This window comes from Antedon mediterranea, chromosome 1 (genome assembly GCF_964355755.1).
Source record: "Antedon mediterranea chromosome 1, ecAntMedi1.1, whole genome shotgun sequence".
NCBI lineage: Eukaryota > Metazoa > Echinodermata > Crinoidea > Comatulida > Antedonidae > Antedon > Antedon mediterranea.
The window spans coordinates 9,997,615-10,012,271 of NC_092670.1; the positions used below are offsets into that span (position 1 = coordinate 9,997,615).

The 14,657-nt window shown below is 35.2% G+C and overlaps 1 protein-coding gene across 1 annotated transcript; it reads left to right on the plus strand.

The window, feature by feature from the left end:
• Positions 1 to 10,622: 10,622 nt before the first annotated feature.
• Positions 10,623 to 13,306, plus strand: LOC140041056 (uncharacterized). Its single transcript, XM_072087437.1, has 3 exons — positions 10,623 to 11,589; positions 11,920 to 12,332; positions 13,298 to 13,306. Exons 1-3 carry the CDS (start codon positions 10,623 to 10,625, stop codon positions 13,304 to 13,306), a joined length of 1,389 nt encoding a protein of 462 aa, XP_071943538.1.
• Positions 13,307 to 14,657: the final 1,351 nt, after the last annotated feature.

Here is a 14,657-nt window from a genome sequence, read left to right on the forward strand (position 1 = left end):
ATGCATGAAATATCTTTCTCTAGCTTATTTTGCATGCAGCGCTAGCTTTACATAAACATGTGTACTACTGTTTTTAAATTTTTTCCCCCGATTTTTAGGTGGTGTAGGCCTAGAACTTATATTATTATTACTGACACTGACAGGCTTCTAGGGTAGGCTACTACTACTACTTAGTACTCTGCTGTAGAGTGTAGTAACTAGCTAGCATAATAATAGCGTAGGTGTAGATGTATTATGGTGTCGTGTGTGTAGTCTTACAGCTAAAACATTTATTTTAGTGTAGGCAATGCCTAATTACTGTACTGTATACATAAATCTAATAAATGCTGTGTACTACTACCCGTATATTAAGCTGATTATAACATACATTCAGCAACCCTATCAACCAACGATTTCTCACAGGTGACACTGACATCATTGTTCAGGTGGAAACATTGTGAAAATACTACAACGATATTGAATGTATTATTTATTACGAAAGCTGCATCTACTATCTAGCATGAACATATTTCCTCTCTGACTGAGATCATGTTTTAAACAATAACAGAAAATAAGGTTGCCCTAAAGAACTAGCTGTAGAAAATCACATAAAACAATGTTTCTCTGTCCCTGAACCAACATAATTCCAATAAACATGGCTATATCATACCAAATGTATTCTACAAAATAAACAGCAAGCATCATATAATAATTATGGTTTAAAATGTCAAAGACCAACTGATAAATGTGGAATTTGCGTGTATGGTGGTTTGATTCCATAATAGTAATACTGTATTTTGATGATGCCAACTATTGCATTTTCTATGTATATGTACAGGCGCGTAGCCAGGGGGGTTTTATGGTTCGGGCGAACCCCCATTCCCGACATGCCCAATACCTCACCCCCTCATCTCTGAAAATCCTCCAAATACGTGCCCCACGCAGTACAAAAGGTTAATTTGAAAAATTCGTTCGTGAATAACTCGATACCTTCTTCACTGTATGAGCGTATGTCGAGCGATACGTGTCTGAATATTTACGAGTTGCAAATGAATTGCCGATTTTCACCTGAAATCCCTGGATGTAACATGATATTGATGCGTGTATCGTACTCATAAAGTGAGCCGGGGCACGAACGATTCGTACAAAGGACACCGCCAGACAATAGCGTACGTACCTATATTGTTTAGATCACGGCAGTCAGCATGCATAAAGTATACCGTAAATCTTCTAATTGTAACCCTGGGTTATTATATTATTCTTTGATTGTTTTTTAGGGTGGGTTACTACTAGAAGAGGATTACTATTAGAGTAGTGGGTTACTATTACTTGAAAATAGTAACCCACCCCAACTATTCCGGTCAGCAGCTCATAGCAAAATAATAAAACAGTACGGATAAACACATTTGTTTGAACAGAACTAACTAACTAACTTATAAACTCAAAAACACTCAATCCTCCCCCACACCCGAGATCAACATGCATTATCTCCTTATTACTATTAGAGTAGTGGGTTATTATTATAGATTGACTATTGACTGGGTTACACTATTACTATTAAAAGGAGGGTTACTATTATTAGAGTGTGGTTTACTATTAGAAGATTGATTAATATTTAATTTCTTCAAATTGCTGTAAATATAGGTAGAGCTATAATAAGCATTGAATTTGCCTTCTCACACTAAGTGCTTTTTTGGTCTATAAAGAAAGGTTGTAAAACAGAAATCGGGCAAAAAGAGTGCGTATGAACGCTTAACGCGCAGTGCGCGTGCAAAAATCTGAGCACTCACAGCAATTCTTTAACCGCTTAAAATTGCCTGAAACTTATTGTAATTACATCAAAAATAAATTTTAAGCACGCATACGCATGCGTTATATGCGCTACAATTGTCTCAATACACTTAATAACGTTCTAGAGCGTTTAGCTGGCTTTAACCATGTGGTTTTCTACCTCGAGCATAACCTTATTGGCTATATGGCAGTATTCAAGTAATTAAAATGTTGAATAGCATTTAATCCGATTTACATTTAGGTAAAACTTAGGGTTCCAAGCATCATACAATAAGAAGATCGTTACGAATGTTATGAGGTATCTATATATAAATTTACGTAAGGGAAAAATTCGGTAAATCGCGCCTTACTTCTAGAATGTTTACTCGATGGTATATAAAGTTGGTTCGTACTTTCGATACTGATTTCAACCACCTGATGTAACCCTGTTTACTAATTAAATGGAGTTCGATAATTAGTTATTGACGATTAAAACGAATTTAGGTTCAACGATTTGCCCCAAATAGGGGTGTTTTCCGATCGTGGTATACACTGTCCAATGCATGTCTATCTTGAAAAATACCCGCATACAATAATACGAGGATGCTTCGCATTTTCCTATCTCCTCCTACGATAATTGTTTTTAATGGATGAAAACCGGTTGAACAGCTCGAGTACAGCATCATAATGTTGAAGACAGACCTATTTTCTTAAAAACATACTATTTTGATAGATTTAATATACATTTATACAAATGTATTGATTTCCGATGAATGGAACATTCCAATAATAAATCTTTGCTTTAACACAAGTACCACCAGCTGTAGGTAAATGTATTGGCCCTTGGGGAATTAACCTAAAACCTATATATAGATAAGTATTGCAATACTTGGACATTACTGTAAATACGTATTAACATTTGTGGTCGCCATTGAATTTACTGTGAGTGTGGGTACTGTTAGATGTATAACACAATCATGTACAAATAAACGTATTACTGTGAGTGTAGGCCCTACTGTTAATATGTAGAACGTACAATATACAAATAAACTGTAGTACTGACAGTTGCTTCTCAACGTTTGTATTAATTAATAATTACAAAGAATATAAACGTTGTAGTGGTACGTGTATCGTTACATGTACTATGCTATTTCAATCGACTATGACAGTGACAGTTTTAACAAAGTATTAAGTTGCAAATGTGTTACTGTATCAAGTGGTATATTATTTATAGGCCTGTGAGTAGGCCCTACTGTTATATAAAACGTACAATATACAAATAAACTGTACTACTGACAGTTGCTTCTCAACGTTTGTATTAATTAATAATTACAAAGAATATAAACGTTGTAGTGGTACGTGTATCGTTACATGTACATGCTATTTCAATGGACTATAAGAGTGACAGTTTTATTAAAGTATTAAATCGCAAATGTGTTACTGTATCAAGTGGTATATTATTTATAGGCCTATCAAAGTGAAAAACATATTTCGTTACTGAGTAGATAAATAATATATTAAAACATTGTTCTTCTTTGTACCCATATCCTCTTCCCCATCCCTCAAAACTAATGTTACACACAAAACACAAATTGGGTTTGTTTAAATGAGTCCAAATAACAAATTTGGACTCATTTTGTGACAAGTTTCTCTTTCGGAAGTAATTCCCAGTGTGCTAATTTCAGTTTAATACATAAATCATCGTGTCTATTTATTCGTTTCTGTAAACAATAATAACTATTATCGTCCTGCAGTACGTACATTAAAAAAAGCATTTTTTTTACGCTGAAATTACTGTGTACTCGAGAACCATCTGTGGGCACGACCTAGATGGTACGCGAGCTTAGCGAGCGTACCACCTAGTTTTAAAAATTTATATTATATAATATAAAAAAAATTTAATTTCAAATATTATCATTATTATTACTTACTGGTTTTAGTAGAGTTCTTTTAAGTTCTGTCTGAATGTTTGTCTTTTCTTTAATTTAAATGTACAATTACTGTATACATAAATGAAGTATAATGATCCCTACATTGTTATTTAGGATGTGGATAAAGATAATTATGTTATTATCTAAGTGCTATTAATTTTATGATGCCGTTCATTTGTGTTGATTATTATATTACTAAAAATATTACTCTAATTGAGCTCGGGTGAGGTCTCTATTCATATCATTACATCTGCAGCTTTATCAGTATTATGAAAACCATTTTTGCCGGCATCCAGTTCTCTTACTAAATGTGGTACTTGGGCCGGTATTATTTCTTGCTCTCATTAATGCCGGCCCGATTGAAGATTCAAATAATTTGTCGACCCACTCTTGGTGAAGTTGTTCCCAGAAACTCTTTACCTATTACGTAGTCCCTTCTGGAAAATTTGAATGAATGGTGTTTGCTTATTTAAAAATGGCAAAAGATATACCAAATCCTTTAAAAATTATAGACAAATTTCCTTCCTTTACTAAATTATGCATTCCCAACTTTATGATTATTTGACAGCTAAGTTAAATATTCTGAATTAATATCATCAATATGATTTGCAAGGGTCACTCAACTGCTCATGCTGTCTTCTTAATAATACTTTTATTGAACATAGAGCAATATTAGCGTGAAAGCTCATATATATTGGTATATATATCAAATAATTATTTGATTGAGAAATTTGTTTGATGTAATTAACCATTCTATTTGAAATAAGAAAATGCGACAATTATGGTATTAAAGGCACTCCTTTAAGCATTTGCTTCTTGAGTTAGTTGGATGGCAGAAACAATTTGTCTCTATCTAATAATTTAAATCATCGACCGAGGATATCACTTGTGGGTGTCTTCTCCCCCCAATTTTATTTTTACGTTAATGACCTGACTAATGTCAGTGAGAAGTTTAAGTGATATCCTTCGCCGACGATACTACTATTTTATTCATCTTCTTGTTGACATTTTATTTAATACTTTTAATTATGAATTGTCTAAATGTAATGACTGGTTTCTTTAAATTCTAAATTCTTATAAGATTTAGAAGCTCATGATGCTCTTGATTGACTAATAGAAATTCCTATGAACTTACACCAATATCAAAGAGAAGCTTAGAAACTGAACGTTGATGAAGTCAATGATGATTTAAGCATTTCTGACAAACAGATTGCATCAGACCAAAATTGGTACCCACTTTTCATTATGCCTCTCCTCAAATGGTGGCAACTGTCAAGATCTTAGTTAGGCCAGATCCTTTTTATAATTTTTATCAACGACTAAAGGCCAACTCAAACAGCTGAATACCGACGAGACTTGAGATAGCGTCAGGCGCAGTATTTAGGTCGTCGCGATAACTTTAAACTTGTTTTATTTCTCCCACGTGGCCAAGTTATCATAACTTTCGTTAGGAGAGTAAACAGCACATGTTGAAAGCCGTATCCGGATTTTCACCCCCTGGACATTTACCCCCCGGACAACTACCCCCCGGACAACCACCACCTGGACCACTACCCCCTTAGGACAACTACCACTTTAGGACAACTACCCCCGGACAAATACCCCCCAGACAACTACCCCCTTAGGACAACAACCCCCTTAGGACAACTACCCCCTGGACAACTACCCCCCGGACAATTACCCCCTAGGAACAATTACCCCCCGGACAATTACCACCCAGAAAACTATCCCTTTAGAACACCCTAACCACCCAGACCATTCAACAACCTGACTCTGCAACAGTGTATAATAGGAATTAATAACTATATTTTAATTTTTATACTTTGACGAATTACTATTCATTATTGTAAACAAAAGTAAAAGATTGAACATAAATATAGCCTGGTATAAACTGAAGATTGTCACACATGATCATAGGATAGTCGAACGTATTATGTACTCCCTGTATTTACTGTAAAGACTTGGTTCGCTAATAATAATAATCATTTTTGCGTCAGGACAATGCTTCGATAACCACTGGTCTTAAAAGAATTAATTTTTGTCTCAAATTTGTCATATATGTATTTTTGTACACTTGAAGAATAATATCACTTTTGATATTTGACCTCAATGTTCACTCACCGAATAAACGTCGATCTTTAAATAAATTCCCCTCAAATAAACGGTGACCATGTCACTCCCATGAAACATCATATGGAATAATCGTCGTCTATTTCCATTAGATTATACCCCCTCCCATTGAATAAACAACTTTCTTCCAATAAATGTCCACCTAAAAACCACCTAAACAATAAACAGCCCAGGCCGTTTTTTCAATAAATACGGTACTTTAAATCTAGCACATCTAAGGTCTAGCGTGCTGTTAAACAGAATAATCGGTTAAAAACGGGTGTTTCGAAACTAGAGACCCGAGACCAGAGACCAGAGACCCAATACGAAAAGGGAGACCCACGTACAAAAAGGGAGACCCCACTATACGAAAAGAGAGACCACACTATACGAAAAGGGAGACCCTAATATACGAAAAGGGAGACCCAAATATAGGTCTCCCTTTTCGTATTGGGTCTCGTGTCAGGTCTCTGGTCTCGGGTCTCTAGTTTCGAAACACCCGTTAAAAACAGATGATTTCATTTTTACAGAAACCGGTCCTATATTTGTCTACTTTTGGAAGGGGGGGGGGGTAGTTGACCTGACCGGGGGGTAGTTGACCAGGGGGTAGTTACCCGGGGGGTAGTTATCCTAAGGGGGTAGTTGTCCTAAGGGGGTGGTTGTTCGGGGGGTAGTTGTCCGGGGGGTTGTTATCCTAAGGGGGTAGTTGTCCTAAGGGGGTAGTTGTCCGGGGGGTAGTTGTCCTAAGGGGGTAGTTGTCCTAAGGGGGTAGTTGTCCTAAGGGGGTAGTTGTCCGGGTGGTAAACATCCGGGGGGTAACTGTCTAGGGGGTAGGTGTCCTAGAACCATTGAAAGCAGTTATTTTTGTGTTTGAATTGTCAGGGAGTTGCATAGGATTTTATTTCCTTCGTTATGTGATAATGAATCCAATAATGTGGAAAAGTTGATTTTGAAGGAATTAATTATTTTGTACGAATTTCTGATTTTTTTCTCGACGGAAAGGGGATTCCCCTCACATACTGCTTGTGACGTCACACACTGCAATTCCTACCTCTTTATAATAGAGGGCGCTGTTGGCCTTAACTAAACCACCTGTTTGTTAAACAGATGTTGCCATGACGTATGCTATTGGGTATGTATTTTAAGACAACAAACATCACAAATGAAAGAACAATAATAATATTACAAACAACACATTAAGTTCTTAACTTAACTAATTCTTCTGGTAAAAACCTAAAGTTACTAAATCATTTAAAATGTTGTGTTAAGAAAAGAATCTCTTGCACTATTTGCTGTGTCAGTAGGTAAAGTAATTTCCAGTATAGATTATCTCTGAATATTTTTTTCAATTACTATTGTACATAGTTAAAGTTCTCCCTTTGGTGCTCTTTTAACCATCATCTGTGTAATCTTATGGCTGTATTTAGTTCCCTTGAAATGATGCCACAATATATACCTTTGTCATAATTGGCAGCTGCAATTGTACCTGGTGTAAGGTAAGGGCCATTCAGGGATAAGTGGTAACAATTTTTAAACCACCAACCAGCTTGGGAGTTTTTGGCACAGTTCTTACTAGACGTTCCATCATTGTCTCTGTCTTATGTTGAAAACGGTCTGTCCTTATGGTATGCCATAGAGTCACCTACCAAAAGAAAGATCAAGTTTGAGACATTTTTTAAGTTTAGGTTTTGTTTCGAACTTGGGTTTTTAGGTGTTGTTTCACACTCAGGTTTTTTAGACTCTGGTTTGAGTTTTTTTTCACACTCTGGTTGCAGCACACCCAGGTTTGAGTGAACGCTTAGTTTAAAGTAATATTTTAGTATTTTTATTTAATTATTTTGTTTTTATTTCCCTCAAAGCTTTTCCAATTCCTACCACTGAATACATCCCTGATAAAATTAATTTGTAATGCCTTCACCTGCATTTCCTGTGTACCCACTAATTCTGAGACCTTGCTTGTCTTGTTTGTTTCCATTTTGTGTTTAGTAGGACCGGTCACACGTACACACGATACAATTAATATCATTTGCGTTCATTTCATAGTGGGCTTCGTAGCTTCAATATTTAGTTCGTTCCGCCATTCTAGTAATGCATGCCATCAGATCTTGTGCAATGTGTTTAAAAGTGAGTTTTTTAGTTAGAACTGAACATTTAAAGTCGTTTTTGTACCTGATTTTTTATTTCCATTTTCTATAGGATAATAAATAAGCTCTTTCGCAATTTATATTTTTTTACATAACTACGATAAAGAACTTTCAAGGTCACTTCATTTTTAAAATTGAAAGAATGGATTTGCAGGCAGTATTTTATTTACATGTACCATGAAAAAAATTCCTCCCCTAAATTTAGCCTCAAATTATGCTAGAACGCTGCTGCGTCCGGGGACTTTAGTCCTGACTTTAGATCCTGTCACCACCAGTGCTTGGGTACAGTACATGTCTCAAGTTCTTTCCCAGCAGTCAATGTCCTTATCATTTAACCAGTCGTATTTCTAACATTATTTTTATTATCCTTTAAATGTGATAATTGCAAAGGAAACCCTACAGTATGTGGGTATTCATTGATTATTTTCACTACAAGGTACAAAGGGTGTATAAGGCCTTAAAAAAGTAAATTCTTTGTTTACTTGAAATATGTTTTTAGTGTAAAAATGGATTGAAGATATACTAACCTAGTTAGTTAGTATTAGGCTAGGCGTTTTAGCCTTGCTAGGCCTAGGATTGTTTGGTCGTTTGTTGACATAATTAACACTAAAATAGGTGTGTTTATAAAATCCATATAAATATAACATTTAATATAATATTATTAAAAAACAAATGAAATGTAGGCCTTGGCTAGGACTACTATTTATTTGATTCAAATGACAGGAAGCTATTTAGATGTAAAACAAATAATGAATGTTTTATATTCGTGTAATGGTACAAATAATGGCATTTGATGAATGATAAAATGTTAAATATCAACTCGGCTTATTGTATGATGCTTTAAAACCTAAGTTTTACCTAAATGTAAATTGGATTAAATTGAACTATTCAACATTTTAATTACTTGAATTCTGCCATATAGCCAATAATTGCTCTAGGCAGTAAAATAGCTCGCATTTAAATTTCTAAATTCTCCAGCATGTCAGTTAATACATTTTATATTAAGTGTGTTGAGACGATTATTTACATGTGGAAAATATTTGTCAAAGCAAATGGCTGGCCGGAGAAATTAACTTTGTTTTACAAGGGTAGCTCTAACAGCTGTACTTGCTGCAGTACAGGTGTCTTACAGAGGCCCTCTTAAAAACAATACAAAATGCCTACTACATTCAAGCATCAAATTACAAGCAGATTCATAAAAGTTAAAATTCACACAAAAACAATTTAGAAAAGTTTAAATTCATTGAAGTATAACAATTTAAAATATAAAACTAGATTTAATTTGTCACTATGACGAATTATAGGTTATATGCATTGATTTAAATAAAGATAATTGATTTTTAAAAGATATATTAATTGATTGATTTTGTCAAAACCATATACCATAAGCCATATAGTATACACTTGAATAAAACAATCCGATCAAAGATCCCTCCGCTTATGTCATAAACCACCCTTACAGTACAAAATAATAAACACATTACTTTTTCACTAGATTTCATTATAAATCATGCTTATTATAATTTATACACTGAATAAACAATACAAATATTAAAAAAAAATTGTCTTTCATTTCGTTTCCCAACGTGAGACTTGATCTCGGGACCTCGACTGCTATAGACGGGATCACATGAGACCACCGAGCCATGTACACCTGAATAAAAGTTGAAGGAAGATTCCTCCGTGGATTTAGTATGCAGTAACTACTTAGGCGCAGATAGATTATGACATACCGCAATGAATCATAAGTTTTTACAATGATGGCATCTTTAAAAATAAAAAAAAAATTCACTGTCAAAGTATATATTTCCAACGTTAATATATGAAAATTTTTAAGAAAAATGTTAATGTTAAGTTTGTTATTTCGGTCGAAGAAAATGTCATAGTTTGTTTGATTGTCAACATTTTTATTTTTTAATTTAATATGCAATTAATGATGATGTAATCAACTTTTTTTCTCTTATTCTCTTATTTTCATAAATCATACATGTGATAAATACACTTTAAGAAAATGAATTGCAAAATAGGGGTTCCCGAGCATTTTGACGATCTATTTAGCATATTTTCACCATTTTTTTTACACCTGTCACTTTCGACATGCTCGTATAACATGGTTTCAAGTTTTTTGATTGCGCATCGTAAAAAGATAATCACATCGATTCCTGACCATAAGGAATATTCTCTGAAAAAATGACGTACCTAGATGAAATTGATCCCAAGATAATTGATGAACAAAATAGTGCTAAGGAAAGAATAAATAAATACAAATTCTGACAGAATCAATAAGGTTATATGCATGAAAATGCATATAACCTAGAAATATGAAATTCTTCATAAAAATAAAATTTTGCATAAATGAGTCAATTTTGGTGAATTTCCAAACAATTAAAATGATCTTGAAAGAATTTCATTTAGCTTCGATTTTGTATAGATGACAAATTTCGTTTTTGTAAAAGCACAAGTTAACGGAGTACTTACTCGAACGTTTCGATCTCTATCAGAGATCCTTCTCAACTGACTGCGGAGTGTTAATGCAGCTTGGTCATTCTTGACGTCATCTGTTGATGACGTCGTACGCCTCCAGATCTTAAGAGAAAAATGGGTGGTAAATCTGTCTAGTAAGTTGGTTAGTGAGGACGAAATATCAGCATTACAAAGGAGATTGAACTATGCGGCGAGCCCACGATCCATGCCCATTGACGATCTCATAGTAGCGGCTGAAAAAGCGGCTGATCTCGTCCCCCTGGAAGAACAAGATACCGTTCGCAGTAAAATTGTAGCTATTGTAAAATCTACCACTCTACCACCTTCAAATTTAACCCCCAAAGAACGAAAGGCCATAAACAACTTGAAGAAAGATAAATATATTCTTATTCTCCCAGCGGATAAAGGTAGATCTACTGTCATCCTAAATACTAATGATTACAAAGATAAAGTGGGAACCATGGTGAGCGACACTAATGTTTACGAACTGATAAAACGTAATCCAACACAAAACTATAAACGAAAAGTGGTCAACATCATAGGCAGGTTGTTCAAAGAAAAGAAAATCAACTACAGAGAGAAAGAATGGCTGTTTCCCACGGCTGAAATTGTACCTAGGTTGTATTGTCTTCCGAAGATAGATAAACCAAATTGGCCATTAAGACCTATAGTAGATAACATCAACACCGTTTTTTACACCGTTGCACAATTCCTCACCAAAATCCTGGGTCCGCTTGTCGGAAACACAGAACATCATGTAACTTACTCAGGAGAGTTGACGAGTGAACTAAAAGAAATAATAGTCAAACCAAGTGAAACATTTGTCTCGTTTGACGTAGTATCTCTGTTTACAAAAACACCAGTAGAAGAGGCCCTCAAAGTTGTCGAAAATCGCCTAACAACAGATCCGACACTTCTGGATAGAACTAAACTACATGTGACAGACATAATGGAGCTCCTCGGTTTAATTGTGAACAAAACCTATTTCTCGTTCAATGGTAACATTTATAGGCAAATACAAGGCATTGCTATGGGAAGCCCAATAAGTCCTATATTGGCGAACTTGTATCTAGAGTGGCTCGAACATCAAGCCATAAACACGGCACCCACTAACATCAAGCCTGTGTATTGGAAACGATACGTTGATGATGTATTAGCTATCGTCCCCATAGGTACAGTACATACATTTAACACACATCTTAATAACATCGATATAACTGACAATATCAAGTTCACCACAGAATCGATGACAAACAACACAATACCTTTCCTGGAAATGCTCATCACACTCAATGACAATGGAACAGTTACCACCTCAGTCTATCGGAAGCCCACTCACACAGACCAATATTTACATTTCAACTCACATAATCCACTCGAACACAAACTAGTAAACCAAAATACCCGACCTTCCACAAACGCTAATGATGGCTCACAGATAGATCTCGTGTTCTCAAACACGGGATCCTCAGTAAGAAATATAAGCGTCGTTGACAATCCAGTCGAGAGCGACCACCATGCAATTGAATTTGATATCGATTGTCGTCTCTATTTACCAACTACATCCACAATACGCTCATTTATTAAGTGGAACAGCGGTGACTTCCATCATCTAAATAATCTCTTGCATTTGGCACCTTGGAGTATGTTCCTTAACGAAAATGACGTAAACGCTTCATGGAGTGGCTTCATGGACATTATTGATGCCGCAGTTCGCGATAGTTTCCCGAGGGTCAAAAGCAGAGCACGTAAACAGAGCAGTCCATGGATAACTAAGGATATTAAACGTATGATTCAGAAGAAAAAGAAACTTTTTAAAAAATCTAGACGCTCTGGCATACAAGAACACTGGGATGCTCACAAGAAATGGCGAAACAAAGTTCACTATGCCATCAGGAAATCATATAAGGATTATGTAAACAATCTATTCAGATCCGCTGACAATAAAAAACGTTTTTTTTGCGTTTGTGAAAGACAAACGTTCATCTTCTTTACCCAGTAAATTTATTAATCCAACGAATAACTCTTATTACTCCAACATTGAAGACATTGTAAACGGTTTTAATCGATATTTTACTTCTATTTTTAATGATGTTAACGTTCATTTTAATTTTAACGAACCTCCCCCCTGTTCTCTTAAAATCCCTGTACTTGCTGATATTTCATTTAGTCCGAATGATATAATTAACACCATATCTACATTTCGGTCTAATTCCGCTCCTGGACCAGACTTAATATCAGTCAAATTACTCAAGCCGATATCGCATTCAATTGCCTATCCCCTTTGGTTGCTGTATCGTACTTCTCTTAATACTGGTACTGTGCCCAATGATTGGAAATGTGTAAATACTATTCCAGTTCATAAATCTGGCGATAAGGCAGCGATAACTAATTATAGACCAGTGGCCCTTTCCTCATTGGTGTGTAAAATTTTAGAGAAGATTATCGTAAATAACATTAATAACTTTACGTATGACAACGGTTTACTTAACCCTAATCAACATGGTTTTGTCAAACATAAATCTTGCGTAACTCAACTCAATAATGTTACCTATCACTGGTCAAAAATTCTTGACAAACGTGAGCCAGCAATTATTGATACTCTGTTTTTAGACATGAGCAAAGCATTTGATAAAATGCCCTTCGACATCTTATTAACAAAAATTGCTGTAAATTTTAATATTCAAGGTAATATCTGGAAATGGATATCTTCATACTTGACTGACAGGAATCAGAAAGTTTGTTTCAGGGGGGCTACTTCTTCCGTACTTCCAGTCACATCGGGTATACCTCAGGGCAGTTGTCTTGGTCCAATTTTATTCAATATGTTTGTGAACGATGTTAATCATAATGTTTCTTCTGAATGTTTTCTTTTTGCAGATGATATAATACTATATAGACACAGATAAAATGCCAACGATATTGTTAATTTGCAAAATGATATAAATATTTTATCTAATTGGGCTGATAAGAATCAAATGAAATTCAATGTCAACAAAACTAAATTAATGCATATCACCAGAAAGCGTAACTTTGTTAAGCCGTTGTACTTTCTTAATGGTGAGACAATTGCGGTGGTTAATAGCCATAAACATTTAGGAGTACATATCGATTCTAAACTGAATTGGAATGTTCAAATCGATAATCTAATATCTAAAGCTAATCGAATGTTAGGCTTTATTTTTTCTGTAGCCGGAAATTGCTCTCCAGACGCGATTTCGTGTCTGTACAAAACTTTGGTGCTACCTATTCTAGAGTATGGTTTGCCGGCGTGGGGCCCCAGAAATGGAGGACACATAAAACGCCTCGAACAGGTTCAGCGACGGGCCTCTAGACGTATTCTGGGACCCCACTGCGGACCTATATCATACGACGAACGTTTAATAACTTTGGGTTGGTTATCCTTACGTGATAGACGTTTAATGATTTTAATTTCCTTTATATTTCGTTGTTTTTATAATGTAACTTTTTGTAGTACTGTAAATAACAATATCCATATCAATCAACGCCATCCTGAATTACTCACATTTGTCCACCCTTTTGCACGTACCGATACTTTAAAATATTCGTCTATCAACAATTTTCCTGTTATATGGTCATCACTACCCTCCATAATCAAAGATCAAGCAGTTACTCTTCCTTTGAAAAATTTCCTGTCGAAATTGAAAAAATATCTGCTTGATCAACGCTAAATTTATTTTAATTGTATAGGAGTATTTTAAATTGTGTAACACAGTAATACAAATTAATTAAATTTTTTATATATTCTGTATATTTTATATTCATTTTTAACTTGTATTAAGTTGTATGTTACAGGGATTACGGACACAAATGTGTTATGGTGCTCTGTTGCTGTCGCAATCCCTGGACCGCTTGTTGTCGAATAAAGAAATGAAAATGAAAATGGGGCTTATAAACACACTTGTGGACAGAGCTGAGAAGGTAGTGGGAGATATGGATTTGAGGAAAGTTGAGATGGATAACATCAAGAAAGCGTTACACAACTGCCAGTATCCAGAGTGGTCCTTCCAGAGAGTTATGGAAAACCGAAAAAGAAAAAAGAACAAAGGACACGAACCACAGAAAGAAAAAGATCAAGATGCGAGGTAGCATAGGAATCCCCTATGTAAAAGGAATGGCAGAAAGAATACGACACACTCTCTCCTATCACAATGTCGAAACCTATTTCCTACCCCAAAATAAAATCAAGAATAGCCTCGTCCACCCAAAAGATAAAATC